We start from the raw sequence: 15,021 nt of genomic DNA on the forward strand, positions 1-15,021 counted from the left end.
ATCTATCCAAACCTTTTATTGGAAAGAAATTGTGGCCTTTGGAGGGAATGGAAATGGAAAGTTCTCTTCCATTATAATCATTCCAAGTGATGTTTAACAGAAGCATCATTAAACACATGTTCCCGTTCCAGATTGTTCTCACTAATTTTACACTTCACATTTTTTCCCCTGATAAATTGTCTGCAGGGAAGTGAACATGTGGAGAGAGGCTTGATCCTGTGCATGAATCCATATGTAAATAATGAAAAAACTCGCAAACACTTTATGGTGGTTCAGAATCAAAAGGAATCGAACTTTTGTTGAAATTGAAAAATGGATACACAAAGTTCTTGCATTACTCCTAAGTCTCACACAATAATTGCAGCAAGTTCAAGTGCAATATTATAGTTAAAAGACATAGGATACACATTTACATGCACATATATTACAGCTTACTAGTTACTATTCTTTTACGTTTACTTTACATAGACTACAACAGAATGTGAAAGATGAAAACAAAAATCAAGACTGAGTAAGGATATATCAACTGTCATTTGCCACTCATCTGTAAGGATATATCAACTCAACCACACAAAATAGTAGAACAGTTTCGTGATATTTGCAGCCAGTAAAGGTTGGGGAGTAAGAAAAGAGAGAATAAGATTTACCTACCTATAAAACAAAGAATGGTTCTATTTATGTCTGAGAGACTACAAACGAAGAATTGTCCTAAGTGTGTCCGAGAGATTTTGAATAGTCCGCTGTTCCTGGTTTGCTTGCAGCTCCTGCAGTGGCATATCTTCATAACACCTAGTAACAAGTAAAGCAAGTATGTGAGGAATAACTGCATGTACATAGAAACCCAATACACACACCCAGGAAGACCTGAAAGAAATAATCAGATCGGATATCAAAGGACCCAAATCGTGTGTGTGCTTTCTTGACACAAGCATGAATATGTAGGAACCAATATACTTCAACGATTTAAGCATTGCACAAATAAATAAGTAACATGGGTACATGGCTATAAATTCTGACATAAAGTCTTAAAAAGGTTTACCCACACAAGTGAAAGTTGAAGAAAGGAACATACATCTTATGGTAAGCTAAAGCCTGTGCCAAATTCAATAGAGTAGAACTCGATGTCAGTCTTTGATAAATGCTTGGAGGAAGTGGCATCTGCTGCATGTCAAATAGCAAACCAATATAAGTGACGGTAACAAGTGCACAATATACAAGTATGCACACACAGTCACCTCATTTTGTCCTCTCCGGCCTTTTTTGGACTGTCCATCACCACTAAAAAGCTCTTGCAATGCTTCTACTGTTCCAGTTCCACTAGTATCTGATTGCATACCGCCAAGCACATTGTCTGACAGAAGAGCTATAGGTGATATATCCGTTGCCCTTAAGAATGGGATGGGGACTGTGTTACCAGCTGCATAAATGGACCAAAGCTGCAATAGCAATAAAATTAAGTCAACAGATGATAAGTCTTAGACAGTAGTTTCACAAGACAAGATCTTCATGAAGACCACAAAAGAATTAGGGCTATTAGTTAAAAGACATAGCCCAGTTTTTTAAAAAGCAAATGATGCATTAAGATGACCCATTAACCTTATACTAATCTCAACCTCAAACTTAAACAATTAGAAACACAAAACTGTGATCTCATATACGGAGTATTATGTTTGACATCAGTTATATAAATCAAATTACAAAATTACCTTATCTTGTAAAGCAAATGCTTTGTAGTTAACTGTTTCATTCTTCAATGTGCTATTATTCAGATCACTACCAATTCCAGCTTGTGCTCGATAACTACTTTCTTTTTTGAGGTTCTGCTCAGTTGAATTACTAAGACGAGATAAAGATGATTGTATGTTATCCGTAGTAGGACTAGATCTTCTAAAAGAGGCACTGTCTGCAGTAAACTCTTTCACACTTTTAACCCTAAAAGATTATCCACAAAAGACAGGAACCTACATTACAACATGAGGAATGAAAAGCAAAAGAGAGGGGGTTACCGACAAGTATACCATGTGCATTTTACAAGTCTGCACACGCTAAAACTGACTGAATTAAGTAAGGGTGAGACAGTGACAGAGAAACACTTTATCGAAAAGGAATGAAAAAACATAGGCAGTTATAAACAGAGTTCAATACCCAGACTCATCCAATCTGCGTACTGTGCCACTGGTGAAAGCAGAAAAAGAATCTGCAGAATCTACATCATGTGTGGTCTTTTTTTGTACATCATCTCCATGGACTATTACAGTGCCAAAGTTGCCTGCAAATAATCCATATAAATCACAATTTTCAGAGTAAAAAGAAATTGAAAACAGCTTCCACTTGTCCAAGTTTAGGAAGTATGAAACTTATAAAAGAAAAATTAATGACAAGTGTCTAAACCCTTTGGATGAGAGGGTCGAATTTTGAAATCAAGAGAAAATGTAGAATTTTTGTTTCAAGAAATTTCTTTCCTCCTCAATTTTCTTTTCCTTTTCTCTTCAACAAACAGGAGAATTCAAACATTTACCATTTTAGTCTGTATTCTCTCTCAACCCAAACATAGGTTAAATGACAACTAGAGAAACAACATAACCAACTAGACTTAATTATACATAACCACAAACTCAATGGACGGAGCCAAATCGAAAACGGAGCCTGACAAAATTTGAGCTCGGGACTGAGCCTAGTAACCCCTGACAACAGTGGCATTCATATTGCCACCTAATCTACAGCACACCTGACATAACATGCAGGCTATTGAAGTTTATCTGGGACTATTTGGTAGCATGCAGAAAAAGTCAGTGGCCAAGGAAGGAAAATATCAAGATACTTCAACATGAGATACACCTAAGAGCTAGGAACTAGGAAGCATGGACACCTTTGTTTATCGAGGTATCCAAGTCTAGGACATGTTTGCAACACTGACACCTATGACACTCCTCTTTGGGTGTTCAATTCAATGTTATTAATATTGTACCAGTTATCAAACCAGTCAAGGTACTGGTATATAGTGGTCCAATCGTTCAATAAGTGGTTTACTAATTAAACCACATACCGGTTAAGTTATTTACTTTATAATAAATATAATGAACTTATAAATATAAATATTATTGTTTGCAACATACATCTCAATTATTGAAATGGTTCAGTTGGACATGTTACAAATAACTATCAGGTTCAAATCCTTAATGTGTCATTTTTGAAAAGTATGAAATTTTTTCATGCACAAACCGGTTTTGACCAGTACAGCACAATACAGTTTGACCGATATTTTCTGGTTTTGACTGGTTTAATTGCATGTCGGGTATAATTCTCGTACCGTACCGGTATTTTGTAGTTTTGGCTGAGACACTTAGCTGACAACCAAAAATGGTTAATCATATTCAATGACAAGGCTGTTTAGAAAACATTAAAAAAACATGGTAATATCAAAAAGTCAAAAGGGGGGGATGTCTTAGACTAGATTTTTCTTGATTTTTTGGTTGCACATGAATAAATTAAAAGGGAAGTATAAGGCTCTTCTAAAGTGAACATAAGTGTCAAGTGAGAAAGTAAGATTGTACCCACCTTGATTAACTAAAGTGGGCTGAGATGTCAATGCTCTTTAACTAATTAAGGATGGATACACTCTTACTTGCTCACTTTACTCACTCTAGAGAAGCTTTTCCCAAAGGTGAAAGATATCTGTGTTGGAATATTTTGTACAGATACCAGGTGTTTATATTATAAGGTGATATCACTACGTATTTTTTTAGGCTTAATCATAGGAATACATACCCTGCCATGATATTTGATGGTAGCAAGGGACCATTAGTAGTCCCTCATAAGTAAAATTGTATGAAATCAGTCATGCAAATGGTTACACAATTACTCATGCAAATAGTTATACAAGCTACTTTAAAAATATCATATAGCTAATATATGTAATGCCATGTCCCCATGTCCTATATTTCAGACATTTTCTGGGTCTTAGTGTCCATGTCCATGCCCATGTCGTGTGTCCATGTTTGTGCCTTATGGCCTAGAGTTTTTACCCCTCTTGTACTCACTCGCGCCTTAAGTAACATCAAGAAATAATTAACCTTTAAATAAAAGTGCAATAAAGCTATAAATAAGATGCAAAAACAAAAACCTTCACTCGTGTCCATGTCGTCCAATCTATGCAGCTTCCTCATAGTGCTATGTGATGAGGGATCAGCAGCCCCCTGAACCCCTATGTTATGTGGTCTTGATGGAACAGTATCTCCATATTCATCATTTAGCTACATCAGATTAGGAACATGAATTGTAACATAAAATAAACTTTTTGTTTATTTAATTTTCCAATCTAGAAGGTAGATGAGTCGAACAAGTATGAGTAGATACATGTGTGTGTGTCTGAGAGAGAGAGAATGGGAGGTAGGGGCGATTTTAGTCATACCTGATCTTCTGATGCAACTGGAGCAGGAGTTTGCACCTGCAAAGCCATTGAAGTCCTCACTTGCCTTGCCTTTTCTAGTTTTGGCAACATTGCGGCAGATCCAGATTTCCATTTTTCAAAGAATTTATGCTGGGTAGCCAAAGAAAATAATTTTGATTCAATGGAAGGACAACAATTAAATAAAAGGCATGCAATTACAAACTGGATAGACATAAATCAAAATAAATTGAAAATTAGTAAAAACATTCAGAATTTGTCAGCCACCAATTATATAAAGCGGCAAAAATAAAGCTCTAGCCTGACGAGCCATCATTCAAAGGATTAACTCTGTAGTAATTCCAGATAAACTAGTCCACTCATGAAATTTGATTAGTGATTCCTTGCAGTTTCACTCTCATTTGAGACCATTTCCAGGGGGTGAAGCTAGAATCCAACTTCAAGGGCAAGCAAAAGGCACTTTAAATAACCATTCACATTTTACTTATCATTATTTTAGTATATCAAACTATATATATATATATAACATGATATACTTAAATAATAATAAGTATATCATGAGGGTGAGCTTGGCGCAAGAGTAAAGTTGTTGCTTAGAAAAAAGAATGTAATTTCATCATAATTAATGTGCAGTAACCAATCAGACACCAAACTAATTATAGTAAATTTGTGCACAAATGAAATAGTTAAATATAAGTATTCAACAAAGAAAACTTAAAGACCAAGATTTGTTACCAAGTTTTTAACTGATATTAGTAGACATATGTTTCTCTATTTTTATCTACTATCAGTTATCATCTCTTCAAAGAAATGAACTATCACAGTCTAATTATCATCAATACCATTTTTTTCCTCAGAAAAATATAAATACAACACTAGGAAACGTAAATATTAAAATAAAAATACACAATATACTCATTAATGAATGTTATATAGAAAGCCCTGCCACTGTTACACCCATGTAAAATACTGCTGCACTTCCTTGACATTAGACAACCAAAATCCATACATATATATATATATATATATATATATATATATATATTTAAATATCAAATCAATAATAGATTATGTTGGAATTATAAAACAGTTCATGGGCATCTACCTAATAGCTTATTCCATGATTTGTATCAGAGCCTCTATGACTAAGTGGTCAATAATTCAACCGTTGATGACCTCATTATTCACACAGCAACAACCAAAAATAACCCCACTAGGTGAGGTAAAAATGGGATTGTGTATTGTCTATGCTTCTCCCAGGGCTCTACATGTGGAGATATGTTATGAATATAAAAACATTCCTAGGCTTCTACCTAACAGTTTAAGCTGTTTAGAGAAAGTTGGTACATGACAGGTTCATATGGCCATGGAAATAGTTTATTCAAATTCAAAATTCTATCTGAGCAGTAGACATCCAAATCAACCATTAGCCTTAAAGTCTTCAATACAAAACAGTAAATGAGCACAAACAGATGAGGTAGAGAACACACTGGAGCACTAATTGCAACAGAGATACGTTTGTCGATCAAAGGAACTGGGTAGATATAATTCTCTTCAAAGGGAAATAGTCATCAGATTAAAAGTCTCGTGTTAGCAAGTTCATCACAAATGGGAAATAAAAAAATATTTTTCATCCCTTCAAATCAAGAAGATTCTAAATATCCCAAAATAAGTTACAGATTGACTTCATCTCCTCATGTTCCTCTCTCTTTCTCCTTTTGTGCCATTCAAGGTTACAAGCACAGCACTGAACAAACTTAAGATCCCTTAACAGTCAATAAATTTCCATCCGAGACAATATTGCCTAGAATGCATACCTTCAACATCTCAGCTGCAGTAGGACGGAGGCGAGGTTCTTTGGTCAGGCATTTTGCAACAAAATCATGGAAATATAGAGACCTACAAAAGAAAACTAAATTTAAAAATTCTCATACAAGAAGACATCATAACTAAGTTGAAATACACTATCTCAAACACCATTAAGATATGGGTACTGTATAGATGGCAACGCCACAATAGTACATTCAGAGAAAATATTGCAAACAAACAAGGTAATAGTCTATGTTGCCCCTGTACCATTAGACAGAGAACACCATCCATGTATTCTTTATATACACACACACACACACATATATATATATGTATATATACACACACAACAACAAAATTTCATTAACACAAAAAGAAGAAAGTACAATGAATTTGGAGTAAAAGAGTCCTTAACAAAAGAGAAACAATCTTGCATAGTTACTCCTCAACACATCATACTGTAATACCATTTAAATGAATGTTCGGGAAGAGGGATGTTGACTCAGAATTGACTTTATAAAAGATAAAACAAGCACACGATATAACAAATAGCATTCTAGATCATCAGGAAGTCTACAAGTTCACTGCAAGACAAATTCGCTGCTAACAATGTAGCTTATATATTATCGTATAGAAAGTTAGAAACAAACCATTTTTCTTTATCCTCAAGCATTGGAGCTGGTTCGATGGATATCATGAATAAGACCTGCAGAAAAAAAATTAAAACAAAAGATAAATCTTTAATCCAAAATACCAAGTGAACAATAAAAACACCTAAGAACATAAATAAAAGTGTAAAAATCAAGAACTCCTGGAATCACTTCTAAAAATGCTATTCTAGTGCCCTTTTCCAACAATCAAATTAAATTCTTTTGGAGATGCAAGGCAACCAAAAAAATAGCAGTTCATTGTAGTCCTTCTGAAACAAAAGGCAACTAATATTTTGCAGTTCATTGTAGAGAAGTAAGAAGTCCATCAATCAACACTTCATGAAAGAACATAAATAAAAGTAATACAAACAAAACTTTGCATTGAATATCATCAGAAGAAAGCAAATAACAACAAGGCCTTTTTCCAGAAGATGGGGTCAGCTACATGGACCAAATGATGTTGTTATATCGTATATTGTAAAAATTCCACAAGATGCAGTGTGCTCTGGGCAGTAGGATCTTATTCTCTATAAAAATTTCCTTTCTAAATTCAATTAAACAGCTCCCCTGAATATTTTCTCTCACTCACAATCATCTTTTCTTTTATGCTTTTCTGTCATCTGTTCTGAAATTAAATTTCAACAACTAATTAATACTCCAAGTAATGCTCACATGTCCTGATGTCCATCATTATATTCCCTTCTAATTCACCTACTCCAAATTTCTCGCAACTGACAAACACATAATAGTGGATGAACTAATTAACCATCTGAACATTATCTGAATCAACAATAGTACATAAATTACCAGTTAAATATTACTACTGAAAAAGGAGGTAAACAAAGAGATTACATGTTATTAATAAAACTACAGTCCAGATCAATATACTAACCCTCATCGGATGCACTGACGATCTTGGAGGTGTTCCCTGAAAATTATGGAAACATAATTTATGCACAAATAAGCATGAGAGTAAGTGAATTTTTTGAATAAGAATGCAACATTAGGTTAAAGAAAGAAGCATACCTTAAAGCTTCTATTTAATTACATGAGTTGATACCATAAATAACAGAAATACCAGTATATGGATGACTACCCAACCTCATAAAGATAGAATGTTTCTCTATAATAAACAAAAAATATAATAAGCTTATAAACTGAAACTTCTATTAGTGAGGTGATGCTACAGGGAAGAGGATGGGAAGTAAAAGGATCAGTACACAATGAATAAGGAGGGAATAGTGGAAAATGAAGAGAAACTTCATACCAATAGTGTGGCACATAACTTAAATGCTGAACTGGCAAAATAGTGGAAAGGAAGGAATTTGGTTGGGGAGAAATGAGAATGTGAGAGGGGAGTCTGGGAGGATAGGTAGTGCAAGGTAGGCAAAAATTGAGGAGGTTTTGGAGTAGTGTGGGATAGGATAAGACTTTCATGTGCACCACAAAACCCCATTCTTATCTTCTGTTTTCTTTTTCTGCATTTTTTCAGACAAATCTGTATCTACAGTGGTCTACCTCAGTGAAGGAAGCTACTCTCCAATTTTATTGCATTTTGATAAAAAGTTAGTCTCCGATATATCTACCCATAATTAGCAGTTCCTATCATAAACTTACCTTCATGGAAGAACTGTTAAAAAGGGGGTCAAAGGATTATACCCAGATGATTTTGCATACTCAGAAGGGTGCTTGAGCTTAAAAAATAATATAATTTGTTCCCCTAAACAACCTTAGGACTATCCCAGAAAAAACAGAAAGTGTTAATCAAATTGCCAGTATCTAACAGAAGGTGGGAGTAAATAAAGAGAGGGGGTGGAAAAATCTGACCCCATTGGATAAGCTAACACAGTTTACTTAGAAGTCAGAATTAAGGACATGTAATGTACATACCTCGGCCATTTCAATTGCAGACACACCAAGAGCCCAAACATCGACCTGAAAATCATAGTTAAATAAATAAAATAATATCATATAAGGGTGTTCAATAATCTAGTCATGCAATACCTCATAGTTAGTACTTAGTACTATGTATCAATCTTGGCTCTGATTAAAAATACCATGTACATAGAAACAGTACTGAATCAAAATATCACTGATGCTTTTCCATGTTTCCTGAAATGCAACCTACCTTAGAAACCAATATCATAACTAGCCTAGTTTTCTCTTCATAAATTAGTATTTTCAAACATGTCCAAAGTAATGGTTCTAAAAATGTTCCAATTGGTTGTTCTTGATAATCATTCTCACTATTTGCCTTATATTTGCCTCAAGGAACTAGTGCCAAGCTTATACTGTCTTGAACTCGTCATCTTAGACATCTCTCATCTTAATGCGGTGTCAACTAGTCTCCAACCAGATTTATATATTATTTCATGGCTGCTTTGTGCTCAGACTTTTTACAAGACTCCATACAACTACAATTGGAATACACAAGGGGTTTTAACAAATAATATTTTCCGCCATCACATGTTGTATATAATCAATTATTAACTTATTACTCATTACCAACATTTCCCTCAAAACTATTCACATTAATTTTTTTATTGAAACTATTCACGTTCATGTTACTGATCATCTGACCCACTAACACAAGAAAACTGTACAACATTGTACATCTATTTCAGTATAATTCCTCCAGCCACTTACCCACTAATAACTACTTTATTGATTATCAAGCATCCAATAAAAAAAGCAAGAGTTTCACATTTTAAAAGAGACCATTAGTTAGCCCTTATAGCAAGGAAAAGATCTTGGAACTCACCAGTGTCAAATAAAAAAAACCTTATACACATACATGATACAACAAATGCTGTTGACAGGCAATATAGTTCAAAACTTTTACTCCTAAGAACCAACTACAGAAGAAGAGAAAGTAGAGGCAAACAGATATAAAACAAGGTGATGCAGTATAGTGGCAACAAAAAAGGTGCACAACTCAGAAAACCAGGTTCAAATATTCTGGAAAGCACAATACCTTTCCATCATATCGACTTTCTTGAATAACTTCCGGAGCCATCCAATGAGGGGTTCCAATGAACTACAAGCACATTAAACTAAAACATCAAAAGTCCTGCCATGGTAAATAGAATGAATAACTATCCATATAAAATGCACAAATACCCCTCAAAACAGTCAAATGTTTTAACAAAAATAAACGGACAAATAACATGACAATAGGTGCATGTAAAATTTCTAGAAGCAAATATAATTGGATTAAAAACAACTGGAAGGTCACAGCGAAATTAAAAAAACTAGGACGGTAATTGAATATGATTACAACATAAATTTATTATGATTACAATGATTCATGTTAACTTTTTAAACATTGTTTTCTATTTTAATATGTTATTTGTGCTTTTATATTAATTTTATATTGTACCAGGGCTGTGACATCATGTCCTATGGCTTAAATTTGCCCTATTCTTGTGTCCATATTGTATTCATGTTTCCCAGACAGAATCGTAATAAATATATTTCCCTGTAATATCTAACCCAAACATTGAACAATCAGGCAATAAGTTTACAGAACAACTACCGTATTGCGCTTCGACATAGTCCTCGTAAGCTGCGCAGCAACACCAAAATCTCCTGCTCATTGTAACCAGGTTTCTTAATCAGTCTGTTGTAATAAGTCCAAGAATATTACTGCCTTAGATATGAAATGCAAACTTTAATAAATGAAGGGAAAATCATTAGGTGAAAAAGTAACTGGAGAGAAAGAAGACAGATATCATGCTTTATTCTGTATTCTTTTCAGTATATTTAAAAGACACCAGCATTAATCTTACAGGTGTCTGTACTCACTCAGTTGTGAGCCAATGTTGCAATGGTAATACTAAATAAATAAACTTTATCTAGGAAGTGGTATTTTTATTGAAATAAAAAATCTGAATACAAGAGTATGGGTGCGTACGTCTATCCTCTCAAATCCCACTAGGTGAGAGCCTCATGCATTGGGCTGCCCATTTTTATCAACCTTATTTTCATTCAACAATGGAAATAACTAGAAGCAGAAGAAATTGTTAATTATATATACATGCACATATATATTGTTAGATTCCAGCTTCCTAACTCGTAGTATTAATGCATGCATGGCCTGCCTTTTATAATTAATATTGACAACTGTATTTACTCAAAGGATAACAACAGAGCTCTAATTGTGACAACGAGATCAAGACCAATGAATTGAAAATTTCAATTCCACGTGAAGAATAGTAGCCATATCTTTCACTATGTTCATAAGTGGACCCAACAACTTGAACATTGTGTTAGTGCAGCGACCATTTAGCATGGCAATTCTCTATGTGCAGTCACTCTTTCATAGAAGAATAGCTGAGCTGGTGGATGATAGCCTATACAACTGATTAGTTGCTTCCACTAGCCCATGACAGTCACATAAGCTAAGAGATTGTTGCTAAATACAAATTCAAGGAAAAACTGGTACATGAAGGAGAGAATTTGACAGTTATTTGAGAGACAAAGGTCAACATATCAAAAGTGAAATATCCTGGTTTTAATGTAAAAGGAAACAATGATAACCATCAATGAAGACCCTCAAATAACTAGGGCTTCTCTTACACAAATACAACTAGTGTACTCACCTAGCTTGACATCTCCTTGTTCAGTTAATAGGATATTCCCACCTTTAATGTCTCTATGGACTTTGAAAATTGAGTGCAAATATTCAAGTCCCTACACATAATTAAGGAAAATATTAGGTAAACAATAAGCAAAAATAACATGAAGTTACACGAATGCACAAAGACATGGCAGAAAACTCGGTTCAAACAATCTTGTTTAGGTATTTGGCTCTCCAGATTCTTTTTACAGAAATCAAACTTATATCGTGAACACTTCAGCTGAATACCATGATAGAGAGGGCATTAAAGAATGAATTTAACAAATAGGATATAATCAGTCAATAAACTATACCTTTAGCGCTTCTCTGCAGATATATGCTATTTGACCCTCATCCAGTGCTTCATCAGTCACATTCATCAGATCAGCAACACTACCACCACCACAGTATTCCATCACAATCTGCGAAAAATCTCAGTCGGAGCTCAGAAATATTTAACAACAAAAATGAAACACATCAATTGTATTCATTAAGTTAATAAGAAGGAGGAAAAAGGGACAAGGGAAGGATATAAGTAGAAGAAAATTAGGATATAAAAAATCCTTGTAAAAGAAGCAAGAACAAACAAAATCTGAAGTCGAAAAAGCTCACTAATCTCTCGTCAAATTTATCAAAGAGGCCCCTCTAAACAAATCTTTAGTTGATCACCATGAGAAAACAAAAAAAACATAAGCACATCATTACTCACAGGTCACAAATAACGCTAAATCTAGAAAGAGTTTGACAAAAGTTAAGCCATATGACCAATGAATTTAAGTTAAAAAAAGGAAATACTTTATTCTTCTACAATACATGATATAACATAAAAATTAAACATTTGGACTTCTTACCCAAAGGTACTCTTCTCCTTGATAGCTTCCAAGGTACCGAACAACATTTGGATGATTACATTGTTGTAACATCTCAATCTCACCGCGAATTTCCTCATACCCTTCCTCCTAAACACAAGAATCATAGTAGTTTATTTACACATTTCAGACTCAAATGAATCTAATTACAAAAATATCAAGTATGTGAATACAAAAAGAAAAGAAACTCACCCCTTCAGATAGTGAAATGACTTTGATAGCAACCATCTCAGAGGTTCTTAAATCCCTTGCTTTATAAACCGCACCATAGGATCCCTTCCCTGTCATCCATTATTAACCACATAAACTCAAAACTAATCCATATCATTGAAGCAATTAATGTCCGTAAAAAGAAAACACCATCACCACATAACATACAATTCATTATAACTTCAAAATTGGAGTAAAATGATAAAATGAACAAAAACAAATTGCTTTTTGATACCTATACATACCAAGTTCATTCAGCAATTCATACTTAGTTGTAGGATCCTCTCTGATAACACTGTCCGGAATCGAACTTGTCGAAACCTTCGTTGTGATTGATTGCCTCCCCTCCTCATTCTGAGAGGATCCACTACCTTTCTTCTGCTTCTCCATTCCAATTTCTCCCATAGCTTGCATGCTCGCCACCGCTCTCTCCATCGCCGAACCACCGCTGCCACTACCACCACTACTCCTCCGAACCATGGTTCCACTCACCGAATCTCTCTCGCCGGACTTCACCGTTGAACGTGAAACAAATGTCGAAAAGCCTCCGCCGTCGTCGTCATCATCACCGCCGTCACCGTAATTATCATCGCTGCCGCGGAACCTGTTCAGAGCACTCTCCATAGAAGAACTTTGAGCCTTCCATGTGGATCCGGCAGGAGAAGATCGATTCCGACGATCGGTTTTCACAATCATGGTGCCGAAATCGCCGGAGTCTTCATCGTCGTCGTAGTCAATCGAAGCTCCGCCGAAGTCCTTAGGAAGACGCTTGAAGAGTGGAGGAAGAGAGGAGTCTTCGTCGTCGTCATCGTGACCATTATCTTTGAAAACCATTGTTGCAAACGGATCGTCTTGTGGCTCAGAACTTACCGGTTTCCGGCGCCAGTTAGTTTCGCCGCCACCGTCATCATCGCCGTCGTCGTCGTGGACGACGAAGGTGGAGTATATATCGGGTTTGGGTCGGGTTTTTGAGGAGGAGGTCCAATCCATTTTTTCAGCTCGAAAAAGGTAACGGAGTGGAGAAAGAATCTATCACTCCCTCAATTTCTTGCTGTTATTTTTTTTTGGTTTAAATGTTTTTATTAATTTGCATGTATTGTTGGTGTGATTGGACTTCTAGTGGGATTGTTTAGTTTGTGAATGGGCTTCTGAGTTGCAAAATAAATGCATGGATAGGGAAATTAAAGTAAAAAATTGCATCTAACCACACGGGAATTCCATCTAATCAGTATAGAAAGAGTAAGCATATATACTTTTATCTCTCTCACTAAACTATTTTTAGAATTTAAACTCATAATATCCAAAATTATAAAACTTACAATCTTAGCATTATATTGAGGCCCACTCAAAAAATTAAAGTGGAAAGAAAAAATCGAGACTTAAACAATTAGCAATAACTTTTATGGTATACAAAAAAGCTATAGAGTGATACAATAATAATCTTGTATACTTACCATTAATAAATGGATTGTTAGCTACTTAAAGTAACTACTTACTATATTTCATCTTATTAATTTATATAGTCAACTTACATCAAACAACTTAGGAATTGAGTACAAATATTATATTTAAATTGTTTATAATTGAGGAGGCAATAATGACAAAAAACTACAAATTTGTTATAATGGGAATTGTAACATTGCAATTTTTCATTGTTTGTTATATAGAATCCACAATTTGTGATAATTTGGATAATTGTTTAGAAGAGATATTTTATTGACACTATATGAATGTATAATTTAGTAGAATTTCTTTAAAAAAATTTTGGAGATGAAAGTGTGGGAGGAAAATTATGTGTCTTGAAGTAGCTCACGTGAACATAGACAATAAACAGAGGGTCAATATAGAGAGTCAAAAATCTAAAGTAAGTCTCGAGTAAAATCTCGATGCCGAAAAATGGAAATTACTTTCACTTGAAAACCTAGGTTGAAATTCAAAATTTATCATTCATATATAATGATCAAAGAAGCCTTTCTTCTTGTCCTTTTGATTTTAGATAAAATAAAATATGTGAAGTAGAGAGGTAATGTAGTAAATCCACTATGATGTAGATCCTTCCATCCTCTCTAGAAACATGAAGGGCATAAGTGGGGGAGAAATTTTTCTCCCCCTCCCACCCATAGTGGTCATCACTCTTCACCACCACTCTTAGAGATGATTGTTTCTTCATCATCTCATTTCCTTCATAAAACTCACATTTAGCTTAAACCCTCTCAAATAGTCATGTTATAATTCTTCTTCACTTTTAAGCTCTAATAATATTTTTAGGAGTTATGGGGGAAAGAGAATGAAGGTAATCAAAGGGCTAGGAATGGAGGAAGGGAATAGAAATGAAGACAAATCTTTCCATTATTTGAGAATATGAAATTTAGATGGGGAATAGTAAAATAATGATAGTGTAAGAATATTTTTATTTTTTCTTTAAAAATATAATTAACAATGGAAAATGAACAATAG

General features: G+C 34.6%; 1 protein-coding gene across 2 annotated transcripts; it reads right to left on the minus strand.

Moving 5' to 3' along the window:
* Window positions 279-13,633, minus strand: LOC109336537 (serine/threonine-protein kinase dst1). 2 transcript variants are annotated; one of them, XM_019573211.1, is made up of 18 exons: window positions 12,810-13,633; window positions 12,547-12,635; window positions 12,337-12,444; window positions 11,800-11,907; window positions 11,469-11,559; window positions 10,403-10,455; window positions 9,842-9,904; window positions 8,758-8,802; window positions 7,760-7,795; window positions 6,868-6,923; window positions 6,226-6,307; window positions 4,412-4,540; window positions 4,124-4,253; window positions 2,146-2,269; window positions 1,707-1,932; window positions 1,236-1,436; window positions 1,073-1,158; window positions 279-789 (listed from the first exon to the last, which is right to left on the minus strand). In XM_019573211.1, exons 1-18 carry the CDS (start codon window positions 13,552-13,554, stop codon window positions 690-692), a joined length of 2,472 nt encoding a protein of 823 aa, XP_019428756.1. In that variant the 5' UTR covers window positions 13,555-13,633; the 3' UTR covers window positions 279-689. The 2 variants fall into 2 exon arrangements, with proteins under 2 accessions (XP_019428756.1, XP_019428747.1); XM_019573202.1 differs by having other exon boundaries at window positions 1,073-1,161; window positions 12,810-13,632.

This window comes from Lupinus angustifolius, chromosome LG02 (assembly GCF_001865875.1).
Source record: "Lupinus angustifolius cultivar Tanjil chromosome LG02, LupAngTanjil_v1.0, whole genome shotgun sequence".
Taxonomy (NCBI): domain Eukaryota; kingdom Viridiplantae; phylum Streptophyta; class Magnoliopsida; order Fabales; family Fabaceae; genus Lupinus; species Lupinus angustifolius.

Coding starts and splice junctions, on each gene's coding strand:
- LOC109336537 (XM_019573202.1), bottom strand. CDS start 13,554: ATGGATTGGACCTCCTCCTCAAAAACCCGACCCAAACCCGATATATAC. Junction 11,908..12,336: donor AAGGAGAAGAGTACCTTTGG/GTAAGAAGTCCA, acceptor GATTTTTCGCAG/ATTGTGATGGAATACTGTGG. Junction 6,924..7,759: donor CGTCAGTGCATCCGATGAGG/GTTAGTATATTG, acceptor TTTTTTCTGCAG/GTCTTATTCATGATATCCAT.